Source organism: Vanellus vanellus, assembly GCF_965231255.1.
Source record: "Vanellus vanellus genome assembly, chromosome: 30".
Classification (NCBI taxonomy): Eukaryota; Metazoa; Chordata; class Aves; order Charadriiformes; family Charadriidae; genus Vanellus; species Vanellus vanellus.
This window is the reverse complement of record NC_138935.1, coordinates 406,971-420,353: the sequence shown is the minus strand read 5'-3', so window position 1 is coordinate 420,353 and position 13,383 is coordinate 406,971. Positions and strand designations below refer to the sequence as shown.

The 13,383-nt window shown below is 53.9% G+C and overlaps 1 protein-coding gene and 1 long non-coding RNA gene across 2 annotated transcripts; both read right to left on the bottom strand.

The window, feature by feature from the left end:
• Positions 1–8,558: 8,558 nt before the first annotated feature.
• Positions 8,559–10,045, bottom strand: LOC309682538. Its single transcript, XR_014270127.1, has 2 exons — positions 9,866–10,045; positions 8,559–9,736 (listed from the first exon to the last, which is right to left on the bottom strand). It is a non-coding gene; the product is annotated as an uncharacterized lncRNA (long non-coding RNA).
• Positions 10,046–10,523: 478 nt separating this feature from the next.
• Positions 10,524–13,029, bottom strand: LOC309682597 (guanylate-binding protein 1-like; the record flags this gene model as incomplete). The annotated part of the gene is made up of 6 exons (XM_082496705.1): positions 12,809–13,029; positions 12,591–12,718; positions 12,042–12,151; positions 11,524–11,726; positions 11,164–11,406; positions 10,524–10,864 (listed from the first exon to the last, which is right to left on the bottom strand). Exons 1-6 carry the CDS (start codon positions 12,999–13,001, stop codon positions 10,524–10,526), a joined length of 1,218 nt encoding a protein of 405 aa, XP_082352831.1. The 5' UTR covers positions 13,002–13,029.
• Positions 13,030–13,383: the final 354 nt, after the last annotated feature.

Below are 13,383 nucleotides of genomic sequence, written 5' to 3'. Positions count from 1 at the left end.
AGAGTGAGTCATAGAGCGAAAGTGAAAGTCAGTCACTGGTGGGCAGGAGGAAAACCCCACCCAGAGAGACCGCCCATGGTTTGACAGGGCCCACAAGCTCAGCACAGAAACTCGGAGCAGACAATGTAAAGACAGTTTAATAACTGAAGGACCAAGAACAAAAAACAAGCGACCCAAAAGCAAACCCTCACCACCTCCCAACCGCATGTTATCCCACACCGGGGCATGAACTATTCCCCTAATGTCTGCGCACCCCACATCGCTTTTCCCCCCGGCTTGCGTTGGAGTGAAAGACACGAACTCCGTTGACCGCAACACTTTGAGTGCGACCATCCAGCCAATTCTTTATCCACCAAGAGGTCTATTTTTTGAATCTGTGTCTCTTCAATTTAGAGACCAGGATATCAATTGGGACAGTGTCAAACGCTTTGCACAAGTCCAAGTAGATGACATCAATTGATCTTCCCTTGTCCACTGCTGCTATACGCCCTTTGTAGAAGGCCACCAAATTTGTCAGGCATGACTTGCCCTTGGTGAGGCCATGCTGGCTGTCACCAATCACCTCCTTGTTTTCTATGTGTCTCAGCAGAGTTGCCAGGAGGATCTGCTCCATGATCTTGCCAGACACAGAGGTGAGACTGACTGGCCTGTAGTTCCCTGGGTCTTCCTTATTTCCCTTTGTGAAAATAGGGGTTACATTTCCCCTTTTCCAGTCAGTAGGAACCTCGCCAGACTGCCATGACTTCTCAAATATGATGGCTGGTGGCTTAGCGACTCGATCTGCCAGTTCCCTCAGGACCCGTGCATGTGTCTCATCAGGTCCCACGGACTTGTGCACCTTCAGATTCCTCAGGTGGTCTCGCACTGGATCTTCACCTACAGTGGGCGGTTCTCCATTTTCCCAATCCTCGTCTTTGCATTCTGCGTCACGGGCACTGCGGCTGCAGTCCTTGCCAGTGAAGACTGAGGCAAAAAAGTCATTGAGTGCCTCAGCTGTGTCTCTGTCCCGGGTAACCAGTTCTTGCGTTTCCTTCCGGAGAGGGCCCACACTTTCCCTACTCTTTCTTTTCTCACTGACATACTTAAAGAAGGATTTTTTGTTTGTCTTAATGTCCCAGGCCAGATTTAGTTCTGTCTGGGCTTTAGCTTGTCTGACCCGATCCCTGCCTGCTCAAACCAGTCCTCTGGATACCTTCAAGGCTACCTGCCCCTGTTCCCACTCCCTATAGGCCTCCCTTTTGCTTTTGGTCATGTCCAGGAGCTCCTTGTTCATCCATGCAGGCCTCCTGGCTTTTCTGCCTGCCTTCCTCTTTGTAGGGATGCAGGTAAATGTTTAAGGCAGTGTGGGGTGGGAGGGTGCAGAGAGCTCACTGGGGGGGAGATCTTCACAGCCTTCTACGTGGTAAGTCTTTGGATGCAGAGCAATGGAGGTGTGGGTGCTGGAGGAATCTCCAAAAGCCAGGGCCATCCCATGGCTGTCCTTGCCAGCAGGGTCCCTGAACACCGTGGGAGGGAGAATTCAGAAAACCCCCTGCTGTTCCCTCCAATGCAGACCCCCTTGCTCTGAGCAAGCCCCCTTGCCTCTCTCCCACCCAGCCAAGCCTCTGCCCTCAGGGCTGTGGGGTCCAAAGCATGAACCAGCTCCTCTGCAGCCAGAGCTGCAGCAGAGCCATGGGGCAGCTCTCCAGCATCTCCCCTGAAGAGCACACAGGCTGAGAGCAGCTGCCCAGCAGTCCTCCACGATGCAAATCTGCCCCATAGAAACTTTGTTTTTTCTGAAAAAGAGACCTTGAGAAGAGGTGAGAGGTTTAGTGGTCTGCAGTGGATCCCTCTGCTCTTGGCCGTGTCTGGTGGCTTTTGAGAGTAGGCCATGCGATCTAAAACCCCCATCAAAGATCTGGCTCCTGCCCCTACCGTTCCCATGAACCCATGGCTGCAGAGCAGGGCTGACTCCTGGGCAGCAAACCAGCAGATGCTCTGCTCCTCAGGGCACACGCAGCCAGCACCAACCAGAGCTCCAGCCATGGAGCTGAAGAAGGTCTCCTGGGAAAGGAAAAGGGAGTTGAGTGTAGCAGGGAGAGCATCCGTGAATAGTTCCTTTGATTTTGCTCAGAGAACTCTCCCCTAATTTGTCACTGTCTTTCCCTCCACGGAAAGTGCCCCTTGCCCTGAGGCAGCACATGTCCAACAGCAGCTCCATCACCCACTTTTTCCCCCTGGAGTTTGCAGCCAAGCGGGAGCTGCAGCTCTTGCACTTCTACCTCTTCCTGGGCATCGACCCGGCTGCCCTCCCGGGCAACAGCCGCATCATCACAGCCATAGCCTGTGACCACCACCTCCACACACCCATGTAATTCTTCCTCCTCAACCTCTCCCTCCTCAGCCTGGGCTCCATCTCCACTGCTGTCCCCAAATCTGTGGCCAATTCCCTCTGGAACACCAGGGCCATTTCCTATGCAGGATGTGCTGCCCAAGTGTTTCTGTTTGCCTTCTTCATGTCAGCAGAGTTGTCTCTTCTCACCATCATGGCCTATGACCGCTACGTTGCCATCTGCAAACCCCTGCACTAGGGGACCCTCCTGGGCAGCAGAGCTTGTGTCCACATGGCAGCAGCTGCCTGGGGCAGTGGTGTCCTCCATGCTGTGCTGCACACGGCCAATCCATTTTCACTACCCCTCTGCCAAGACAATGCCATAAACCAGTTCTTCTGTGAAATCCCCCAGATCCTCTAGCTCTCCTGCTCACACTCCTCTCTCAGGGTAGGCTGCCTTCTTGTGGTTAATGTCTCCCTGGGGTTTGGGTGTTTTATTTTCATTGTCCTGTCCTATGTGCAGGTCTTCATGGCTGTGCTGAGGTTCCCTTCTGAGCAGGGACGGCACAAAGCCTTTTCCACGTGCCTCCCTCACCTGGCCGCGGTCTCCCTGTATGTCAGCACTGGCATGTTCATCTACCTGATGCCCCCCTCCACCTCCTCCCACTCACTGGATCTGCTCATGGCTGTTCTGTACTCGGTGGTGCCCCCAGCAGTGAACCCCCTCATCTACAGCATGAGGAACCAGGAGCTCCAAGACACACTGAAGAAGCTGAGTCAATCACTTGTCTTTCAGCAGCAATAAGCTGCCCAGGTCTCTTCACCAGCAATTTCCAGTTCATCTCAGGAACCACCTCGCCTTTGGGCATTTGGTCTGTGATCATCATGTTTGGCCAGGAGTATCTGCATCCACTCCACTTCTCCAGCGTCATGAGCCCAGTCTGTCTGAGGCAGAGGCCTTTGTACATGTCTGTGGCATGATGGTACAGCTGCTCTCCTGTGTCACATCTCTCTAATAAAAGGGGATTTCCTCAGTTCCAGTGTCTGGAGGTTGGACTCTTCTTCCCCAGCTGAAGTGGAGAACCGGCTGAAGAGGATGCCCCTCCAAGGCCATGCTGCTGTGCTTGGGTTCTGCATGGGCTCGGGGGTGGAGGGCATGGGGCGATGTGTTGGGGAAGGCCTGGGCTGAGCTTTCACCTGTGGGTGACCTCTGGCCCAGGAGTTGGTGAATGCTCAGAAGGGCTCTGCCTTGGACTGTCTCCGCATGGGTTTTGGGCACCACAGGCTGCTCACTCTGCAGAGCAGCACCACCCTCTCAGGGCTCTGTGGGGAGCACGGGGAGGGCCAGGAGTGTCCAGCCAGGTCAGCACAGGCACATTGCCATGGGGAAAGGTTCTCTGGGGAAGGGACGTCCCTGGAGAAGAGCAAAGGAGGGGCTCTGTGCTCAAAGAGAGGGCTGAAGGAGGAGGAGAGCCCATCTTGGCAGAAATTTCATGGGATGCCTCAAGGACAAATGCCAGTTTCTGCCCCTGCAGGGGACAGACCCTGGCAATGGAATAGGGAGGGGGCGGCCTGGGTTGGGAGCAGCTCTGTGGAGAAGGTCTTGGTGGTCAGTGATCTGGAGAGGAGGCAGCCTTGTGCCCCAAAGCAAGGGAGGCCACCAGTGTCCTGGGCTGTCTGACCAGGAGCATGGCCAGGAGAGCGAGGAAAGGGACTGTGCAGGTAACTGCATCCAGATTTCACATCCCCAGTACAGGTAGAATTTTGGTGGTAAACTGGAGTGGGTTTAGCAAAGGACGCCCAAGATCGGGGGCTGGAGCTCTTGACTTATGAGAAGAGTCTGAGGGAGCGGGGCTTGTCCAGCCTGGAGAAGGGAAGGCCGAGGGGCACCTCAGTGCAGCCTACCAGTACCTACGAGGAGGTTACGGAGAATACAGAGCAACGGTCTCCACCGGGGTGCATGTTGAGAGGGCAAAAAGCAGTGAGCGTAAGGTGATAGAGAAGAGCTTCAGCCTGGAGAAAAGAAAACACTTTTTCTCCATGGACTCAGTGCACCGTTGGAACAGGTCACCCAGAGAGGCTGTGCCGTCTCTGTCCCTGGGGGGGTTTCAAACTACGACTGGATCAAGCCTTGAAGAACATGGTCTGACCCTCTTTTTGAACTCTTTGACTGCAGACCTCCTGAGGTCTTTTCCGACCTGAGCTGTGTTATGATCCTCTGACCTCTGGCTGTGTTCCTGGTGCTTATGGGTCATGAATCCTCCTGTGCCCTATGTGGCCATACAGTGCAAGGCATGGGAACTCCTCCTCCTCCTCCTCCTCCTCCTTCTCTTCCTCCTCATCCTCCTCCTTCTCCTCCTCCTCCTCCTCCTCCTCCTCCTCCTCCTCCTCCTCCTCCCTCTTCACTGCAACTGCAGCCTGGGAGGCACTGCCTCAGACCTTTGTGTGTTACTCCTGAAACTCATTGCAGTCAGCTTGAACCACCTCCACGTGCCTTGTCTGGCTGCGCACGGAGATGTAGGGAGAAAACCTGGGCTTTCCCGGGCTGGGATTTCTCCACCCCTGCAGTCTGCTTCTCTGCCCCTTCACTTTCTTTCCTACTTGAAGTTGAGACATGTGTGTTTTGGGAATGAGGGGAATGGACCCCAGACAGGACTCCTCAATACAGGCCTTGTATTCATGGTGAGGACCCCCTGCCCAGCCTCCACCTGCAGCTCCCGAGGGGCTCTAATCTCCTCTGCAATACCTGCCCGTCCCAGACAAACACCTCAGGTCCAGTTGGGCCTCCAAGAAAGGCACTCAATGTTTATGGTCAGGCCACTGAGGTCTGCCTGGAAAGGTGCACATTTTTTTCAACATTATTAATCAGTCAAAACAACTGAGTACTTTTAATGAAATCACCATGTTTTCCCACCATGTCAGAAAGGGAATGTCCCGGAAGTGCATTATTCATAGGAGAAGTATTGATCTTCCCCTCTACTTGCATGGCAGCTACTCTGTCTACTCCACTGTGAGTTTCTTCTCCCTCACCTTTCATGTGTTCCCACCTCTCCTGATTAAGTGACCTCGCCTGAGGGCATCTTTTCAGCAGTCTATCTCGACACATACCCTTCCCATGGCTCTCCAGGTTTCCCCCTCCCCTGGCTCGTTGGTCACTCAGATGCCTCCAAACTATGTGGTTGCTGGTTTGAGCTTCAGGGAATTAGAAAATTGCCCCATCTCTGAGAAATGTAATGAACTCTTGACACATATCCTTAATTATGTTTCTATCTATCCTTTCCTAACTCTATCTAAACCAGTTCTTGTGCAGATATCCCTTGTGGAAGGTGGCCCTCGTGAGGTGCAGCTTGGATATGGCGTGTGGAAAAGGAGAGTGTTTTGAAGGTTATCGAATTGCATCATTTGTAGCTTTTGTTTTTTTTTTTTGTCAATGAGGAGAAGTGCTCCTGTGGCAGTTCTCTGAGGAAAGCAGGAGGGAATTGGTGGCAAGGTGCTGTAACATCCAGCTGCAGCCTTCAGTGGAGAAGTCTGCTGTAAGGAGAAGTGATGCAAGGCCCAGGGGTCCGATGAGAGAAATGGAAGGGTTGGGGAGGTGAGGAGCAAGGATGTCCATCGAGTGTCTGGTGTCAAGGGACTGCTTCTCCTACCTGCCCATATCAGCTTAGGTGACCCTCTGGGTCAATACCAGTTCTATAATGCTGTTATCACTGAAAAGAAAAAAATAAATTACTTTAAAAAGTATATCTACTTTTTCATTAAGTAGTCATTGAAAACTTCCCCTTTAACTACCCTCCTGAAACCTCTCCATTTAGCTGCTGAAGACTTGAAGAACATTATGGGAAGAGACAAGGCACACGAGGGCTCTCTGCCTTGGAATGAGCCCCATGGTGGTTTTGGTGCTGAGTCCGTGGACCTGCAGTGCTGAGAGGAGATTGCACAATCTGCTCAAGGAGTCAGAAGGAAACGCTGAAGTTTCCTGGAGTATTAATGAGCCCCACTGAGGGCCAATTCAAAGACAGACTCCCCACGGACTCGTTAGAGCAGAAAATTGGAGGCAGCAATGACAGGCAGGCACGGGTCAAGCAGCGGTGGCTCTGGTGCTGAGTAAAGCCTTGGTGTTTTTTATCACGCCAAATGCCAAGCCCTGACCCCAGGCCCTCAGAAGAGAGATCCTGTCCATCCCACACGGCTCAGGGCTCTTCCTGGGATGTGTGGGGTGTGATGCCAGGATGCCAAGGACAACAGTTCAACACCTCCCAGCCTCCCCACGGTGTGCAAGGTGGCAACATGGCCTCAGTGCCATGAACCCTGGAGAAATAATTGCAGCATCCTTTCTAGCCCCCGGAGTGGCGTCAGCTAAAGCGCTTGCTACGCTTAAGAAGCTTGAGTGTTGGCTGGCCAAGCGATCTAATGCTACATCTTCAGCTTTAAGTAGTTTACTACTAGATGTAGACTCAGTTAGACATGCCAGACTGCAGAATCGAGCTGCAATAGATTTTTTGTTGCTGGCTCATGGTCATGGCTGTCAAGATTTTGATGGGCTGTGCTGCATGAACTGATCAGACCATTCTCAATCTATTCATGTACGCCTCCAAGAGTTAATGGAACGAACGAAAAAGTTAAAGGAAGAGGACGGGTTCTTCTCTTTTGATCACCTTTTGCAAAATTGGGGACTCTCGGGATGGCTGGTTTCAATGGTCAAAGCAGGATTAATAATATTGTTGATAGTTGTAGTTGTGCTAGTGATGGTGCCATGTCTCATCTCCCCGCTGCAAAGGGCCCTGCAGCAGGTGATGGGGGCGGCATTTGTAGCACAAATACAAAAAGGGGGAATTGTGGGAAACTTTGGCTGGTCCGAGGGATCAGAATGCGAGCTTAAAATTGACCTTGAGCAGATATGCATGTACCCTTGAAGAGACTGGGGAGTCCTGAGAAGAGCCAAGTAAAAAGAAAAGGGTTGGCAAACATCCTGGCTTTGACCAGAGCATGAACAGCGCGTGATCAACCATTGTATTGGCTGGCTGGGGTGTGATGTGAGAGCGTATTGGGCAAAAGTAGAATGGTAGAATATATATGCATAGATAAGCGCATGGGTAAAAGAATATAAAAAAGCACTGCTTGTTAAATAAAGAAATTGGATTGCTGCAACTTGATGTTCAGTATCGTGTCCGTCCCAAAAATGACACCAAACTTGTTCTCACCCCGGCATGTCCCTACCTTTACTGACATCTCTCCATCCTCACTGGCTGTTCCTTCAAACACAAAATCATCTGCTAACCCAGACTGCCTCTGAGCGAACTGTTGTGCCAAAACATCACCCTCCTTCAACTGACATTTCTGTCTCCTCACACCCATCTGGACTTCCAGAACTGCAGTTTCTTGGGGTTTTCCTCTCTCATGCTCTTTCCTTCCACTAAAGAACATGCAATCGTCTCTGGAAGTGACCATCAAGATTTCTCAGGCCACTACTGTATTTTCCTGAGCCTCCACTTCACCAGGCCAATGAGGTCCCCACCTCTCAGCTTTCCCACACAGGGCCACTAACCTCATCTTGGCAGACCTCTTAAGGGCCCGCTCCAGTTCCTCCCCACTCCTCCAGAAAAGGCATGCCCACAAGAGGCCACACTATTCCAGATGTGTCCCCACACGTGCTGAGTGCGGGCTGGGGGTTGATAACTCCCCTGGCCATGGGTTAGCACCAACTCCCCTAGCTAGGGTTAGCACCACTGCCCTGTAATGCCCGGGCCCTTCTCCTCCAGGTTGCTGCTCATCCAGTTCCGGTAGAAGCCTGCCTTGCTTTAAGAGGGGTTGTTTTGCTCCCTAATGTAGAAGGTCAGACCATCAAAAGCTGAAGATTCCGCCTCCTTGAAAACTTCTTGACGTCTCAGTTGGCCCAATCCCTGAGTTTCTCAAGGTCTACTTGGAGTGAAGCTGCGTTGTGCCAACTGTTAGTGTCAGCGTGCTGGTGGCCCACTGATCTGTGGCATCCCTAAGAAGGTCACAGCATGAGGAAATTATAGGGCAGGGCAGATAAGAAATGAAAGGAGGAGATACTAGTTAAATGAAATTCCAAGCCACGGTAGGTACTACCATGGTGACCATCCCAGAACATTTCATTCCCTGCAGGGAAGAGGGACACCCCTTTGCCCATGGGTGTCGTGGGTTGACCCCGGAAGGCAGCTAAGCCCCACACCACTTGGGGGATGGAGGAGAGAATGGGAAGGGTGAAAGTGAGACAACTCATAGCTCACGATAAACACAGTTTAATAGATAAAGCCAAAGGTGCCTGTGCAAACAAAGCAAAAGAAGGGATTCATTCTCCACTTCCCATCGGCAGGCAGTCAGCCACCTGCAGGACAGCACGGCTCCATCGTGCGTAGCGGTGGCTTTGAAGACAAACGCCATAACTCCAAACATCCCCCCTCCCTCCCGCTTTGCCCCGGTTTCCATTGCTGGGGCACAGGCTCATATGGTCCGGGATATCGCTTTGGTCAGTTGGGGTCAGCTGTCCCCGCCGTGTCCCCTCCCAACTCCTTGCCCACCCCCCGCCTACTCCCTGGTGGATGAGAAACAGAAAAGGTGCAGACACGCTTCAGTGACAACTAAAACAGGGGGGTGACACCAACAAATCCAAAACACACAACCACCCCGGCATCTAAGGAGAACATTAACTCTCTCCCAGCCAACCCCAGTACGATGTGGGGGACACCTCCCATGAACCCTCTGTACACCAGCCACCTCCTGCTGTAACACCTCAGACACCCTCAGGAAGGGGCACTTGGGGATCTCTTGGGTCAAGAGAGACAAGAGGCAGCAGCATGCAGATGGGGTGAGCGAGCAGAGAGCACGACAGCCCTCTGGGGACAACTTCCTCACCGCTTCAGAGGGAGAAGAGCCTCACGAAGGACCAGGGTGGGAAGAGCTACGGAGCAGAGGATGGCTTTCACCCACTGCTCCCTGGGTCACGGGCTCACTCCTTCTGGGTCCCTCTGCCCAGGACCGATGCCAAGCAAACCAGGTAGCGCCCACCACGGGGATTCCTGCTCTACTCACAACCTCACAACGTTCCCCATGCCTTCAGATGGAGGGAGAGAGCAGGTGCTCTGGGAGGGAAGAGGACAACAGCTTCTCCTGGAGGAGACACGCATGAAAGCACTATCTACAGTGCAGTACAAGCGAACGTGGATGTCACTTCCCTACTCTACGGCAAGCGTCTTGCAGGAAAGGCTTTCAAACTTTAACAGACTGTTACATGGGCACAATACACACCTCTCTTACTTTGTGACTACAGTCTTGGTAAATATTTCAATGCTTTCATAAGGGAATACACCATAAGCGTGGCATTTGAGAATATACTCTGTCTATTCATCGCCTTCCACTGGGCCTCCCACGCCTTCTGAGCTCTCTCATACTGCTCCTGCACACCTGGGGACAGAGGAACAGAGGTGTTGCAAAGGCGGGAGCTGAGCCCCCAAGCTCCCAAGGACTACTCTTGTCCCCCCCACCAAGCTTGGCCCTCGACAGGCAGTGACATTTCTGCCCCCCAGAAGTTACTTTTCAGCTCCTTGTCCTTCTCTGCCAGGGAGAGTTGGGTGTTGACGATGATTTTTTCCAGAGCCTCTAGGCGCGGGAGGAACTCCAGCAGGACAGCATCAGCCTGCAGGAGCACAGATAGAAGAGGAATCGCGGGGAGAAAGAGCAGCAGGGGGGAAATGGTTTCCTGGGGGAAGGGCATGCGACGTGGAGCCTCTCCCCTTGAAGGGGAGCTGCTCTTGTGCCTACCTTCACCCCCTTGCCAGGCAGCTCCCAATATTTCTCCAACAGTGCCTGCTGGTCTGCTTTGAACAGCTCATAACCCCCTGACACACTGTAGGCACCAGCACTGATGTTTTTGTCTATGTCTTGGTAGAGGTTCCAGAGAGCAGCCTCGCAATTGCGACGGGACACCTCCTCGTTGGCCTTGCAGAACGTCGCCTTGATGGCCTCCACCTGGCGCTGTCCAGAAAGATGCAGAGCAAAGGCATCAGCCCAGGCTGAGCTGCGGCCGCCACTCATATCCTAGGAAAAATCAAGCCCTGTTTCCACGGAAATTGGAATCTCCATCTGTGGAGTGATCACTGGCAGGTGAGTGATGGGGAGGGCACTGTGTACCCACAGACATCTCTGCACCGAGTTGCACGGGAGAAGAGGGCATGCCAGGCACAAGAATTAGTCAGCAGGATAGGGCAAATATGTCCCTGGGGAAATCATGGTTGGGCTGGGGAGCACCTACTGTAAGATCTGCCTGGAAATGGCAGATGTCATTCCCGAATGCCTGTTTCTGGAACAGCTCCAGTGCCTCCCGCTCGCACTGGCTGTGCAGATCCAGGAGCTCCTCAACGGTCTCCGTCGGCAGCTGCGCCCGCTGATCCATCAGATCATGGTACAACTTCACAGCCTCTTCCACTGCCGCTGCATTTGCAATCTTGGCCAGGGCGAGCACCGCACTCTCCAGGCATGGCACTGACCCGCTCTGGATGGCCTCCACGTAGGCCTCTGCCAGTTTCCCCAGCACTGCCAAGGACGACCGAGGATGAGAGATCGGCAGCCCTAACACAACCCAGGCTCCCCTTTGGCCCCGGCTCCTGCCATATCCCTGCTGCCTCCCTGCCAGAGCCTGCCTCAACTTCTCTTCCAAACTCTTTCCCACCCGCCTCCAACACCCAGAACCTCCAAATCTAGAGGCAGGCACAGCAGCCAGCAGAATACCTCTCCCTTTCCCCACCAGGATCATTTGACCCTGCATTTGACCCCTCCCCAGACACAGTGCCAAGAGCTGCTGGCCACCCAACCCTCTGGACAGCCGTACTCACACGTCCCTGTTATGATGCCGCCACCGGGGATGGTCTTAGGTGAAGACTTCTCCCAGATGTGCCTGCAGAATTTCTCCGCCTGCTGCTGGAATTCAGGATTGATCTCATGATCCTGAAGCTCCTCCAAGCGGACCAGGTCCCTCTTGTGGGCTGGCTGCTCAAAAACAAAGCACTTGCGATTTGGAAAGAGCTGGCAGATGCATTCCCGGGGCTCATTGTAGCGCTGGATCTCTGGGCTGTTACCTGTGGGGTAAGGGGACACGGAGCAAGTTCACCGGGATTGGGCTGCTCTTGACTTACCCTGAAATGCCGCTGAGTGTGGGGCTGGACGTCTCCAGCAGCACAGCACCATTCCCTTACCAGCCTTCAAATTCAGTGCCATCTCCAAGTAGTCATCGTCAGAGATTTCCTTCCCATCCACCTCCATCTGCAGCGTGAAATCCCGGACAGTCCAGACAAACGTCGGGAAGAAGGAGACAAACTTTTCGGAATCCTTCCGTTTATCGTTACTCTGCTCGGGTGCTGCTTTCAACTTGACATGCTCGGACAGCTTCATCACATAGCTAGGGAGCTGGCTAAGGAAAGAGGGAGCTCTGCTCTGAAGGCAGGGGCATCGCCATCCTGCAAGCCCCCAGCACTTCCTGGGCAAGAGGGGAGACTCTGCGGGGACAGACAACTGCAGGGAACCACCGGAAGGAGGAGGGAGAAAAAGCCTCAGCCCTCAGCTCCACCACATGGCACTCCTGAGGATTCAAAGCACATCACTGGGCACCACCAGAAGGTTCTGCCACTGTTGGAGGAAGTAGCATTTGTCAAGCCCTTGCCCACCACACAGGCAGAGGAGGGCATCCCTGGTGCTGCTGTCCCACCAAGGATACTAAAGTTGCTCCATGGCCTGCTGGTCAATGGTGCCTCTGCTGTTGTAGATCAGGGTGCTGGAGAGCAGTACGGTGAGCACAAAGATCCAGGTGTCGTTCTTGGTGTCGCCCTGGAACAACAACCCATGGCTCTTGTTAACAACACTCTCAAAGTCTGAGCAGAACCCCAGAGCCCCAGACCCTGAGCACCCCTAACCAACACGCCATGGCAAGCCCAGTGTTTGGAGACATCCACCCCCATGCCACCCCCATGTCTTTCTGCAGCCGCGTTATCCTCAACTCTTTACTCTCAGGGTGCCACCACACCTCTATCCAAGTGCTCCCTGAGCTCCCCATTCCCGTTCTGCTGCTCTTTGCCAGAGAAGCAGAGGAATTTGGCACCTCGTCTACCCCAACCGCCTTCCCCGTGGCCGCCGGCTCTTCCCAGCACACAGGCTGAAGGCCTCCACCGGTGGTGGGAACACCTGCACTCTGGTCCCCGTGGCTGGGCCCTCAAGAGCTTCCCCAAGTGCTGGGAATGCACAAAGGCAGCTTCCGCCTCTGCCACACCTTCTCCACGTCGCCCAGCCCTTCAGTGTCCAGCAGCACCAGAGTGTGTCCAGGCTGGCAGGGGTGAGGTACACACCACATCCAGACCCCTTTGGTGTGGGACTGCAGGCCGCAGCCCAGCGAGAAACCTGTGGGGAGGACGCACGGCTCTCCAGAGTGCTACATAGAGAGGGGGAAACCCAGGTACCTTGGCCAGCCGGGGCCGGGACCTCCCTCACCTTTCCTCTGACCAGCCAGCCTGTTCATGAGGTAGGACTTGCCAGTGCGGTACAGCCCTGTGATGCCCACCACCACCACAGGCTGGGTGATCTCCGACAGCACCTGCAGGGCCTCCTGATGCACCACCAGCCTCTTCGTCTGGCTGTTCTCTATGAGGCAGACAGGCTCCGGCATGTGCACTTCAGATGCCATTGCTGACGCAAACGCAGCCTGCGGAGGAGACGGCGAGACGGCATGCTTAACAAGGTGGGGGCACCCCACAGTCCAAACAGGGACAGTCCTTATCACCCTGCTTCATTTCTCCAAGCCAATCATGCTTTGCATCAAATTCCTTCCACCACACCTCCTCTTTTGGCCCATCGCAAGCGATGCTGCCAAGACAACGACGACACTTGGAAGAGGTGCACAGCCCCTTCCCGTTGGCCACACAACAGGAATGGCTCAATTCCGCAAAGCCCACTGGGACCATGGGAGTGTTCTGCATTGTGTCCTGAACCCCCCGTGGAAGTTTGCTGAGTGCCGAATTGTGCAGAAATGGGTGTGGGACAGAGCAATGGCCTCAGGCAGGGCTCTA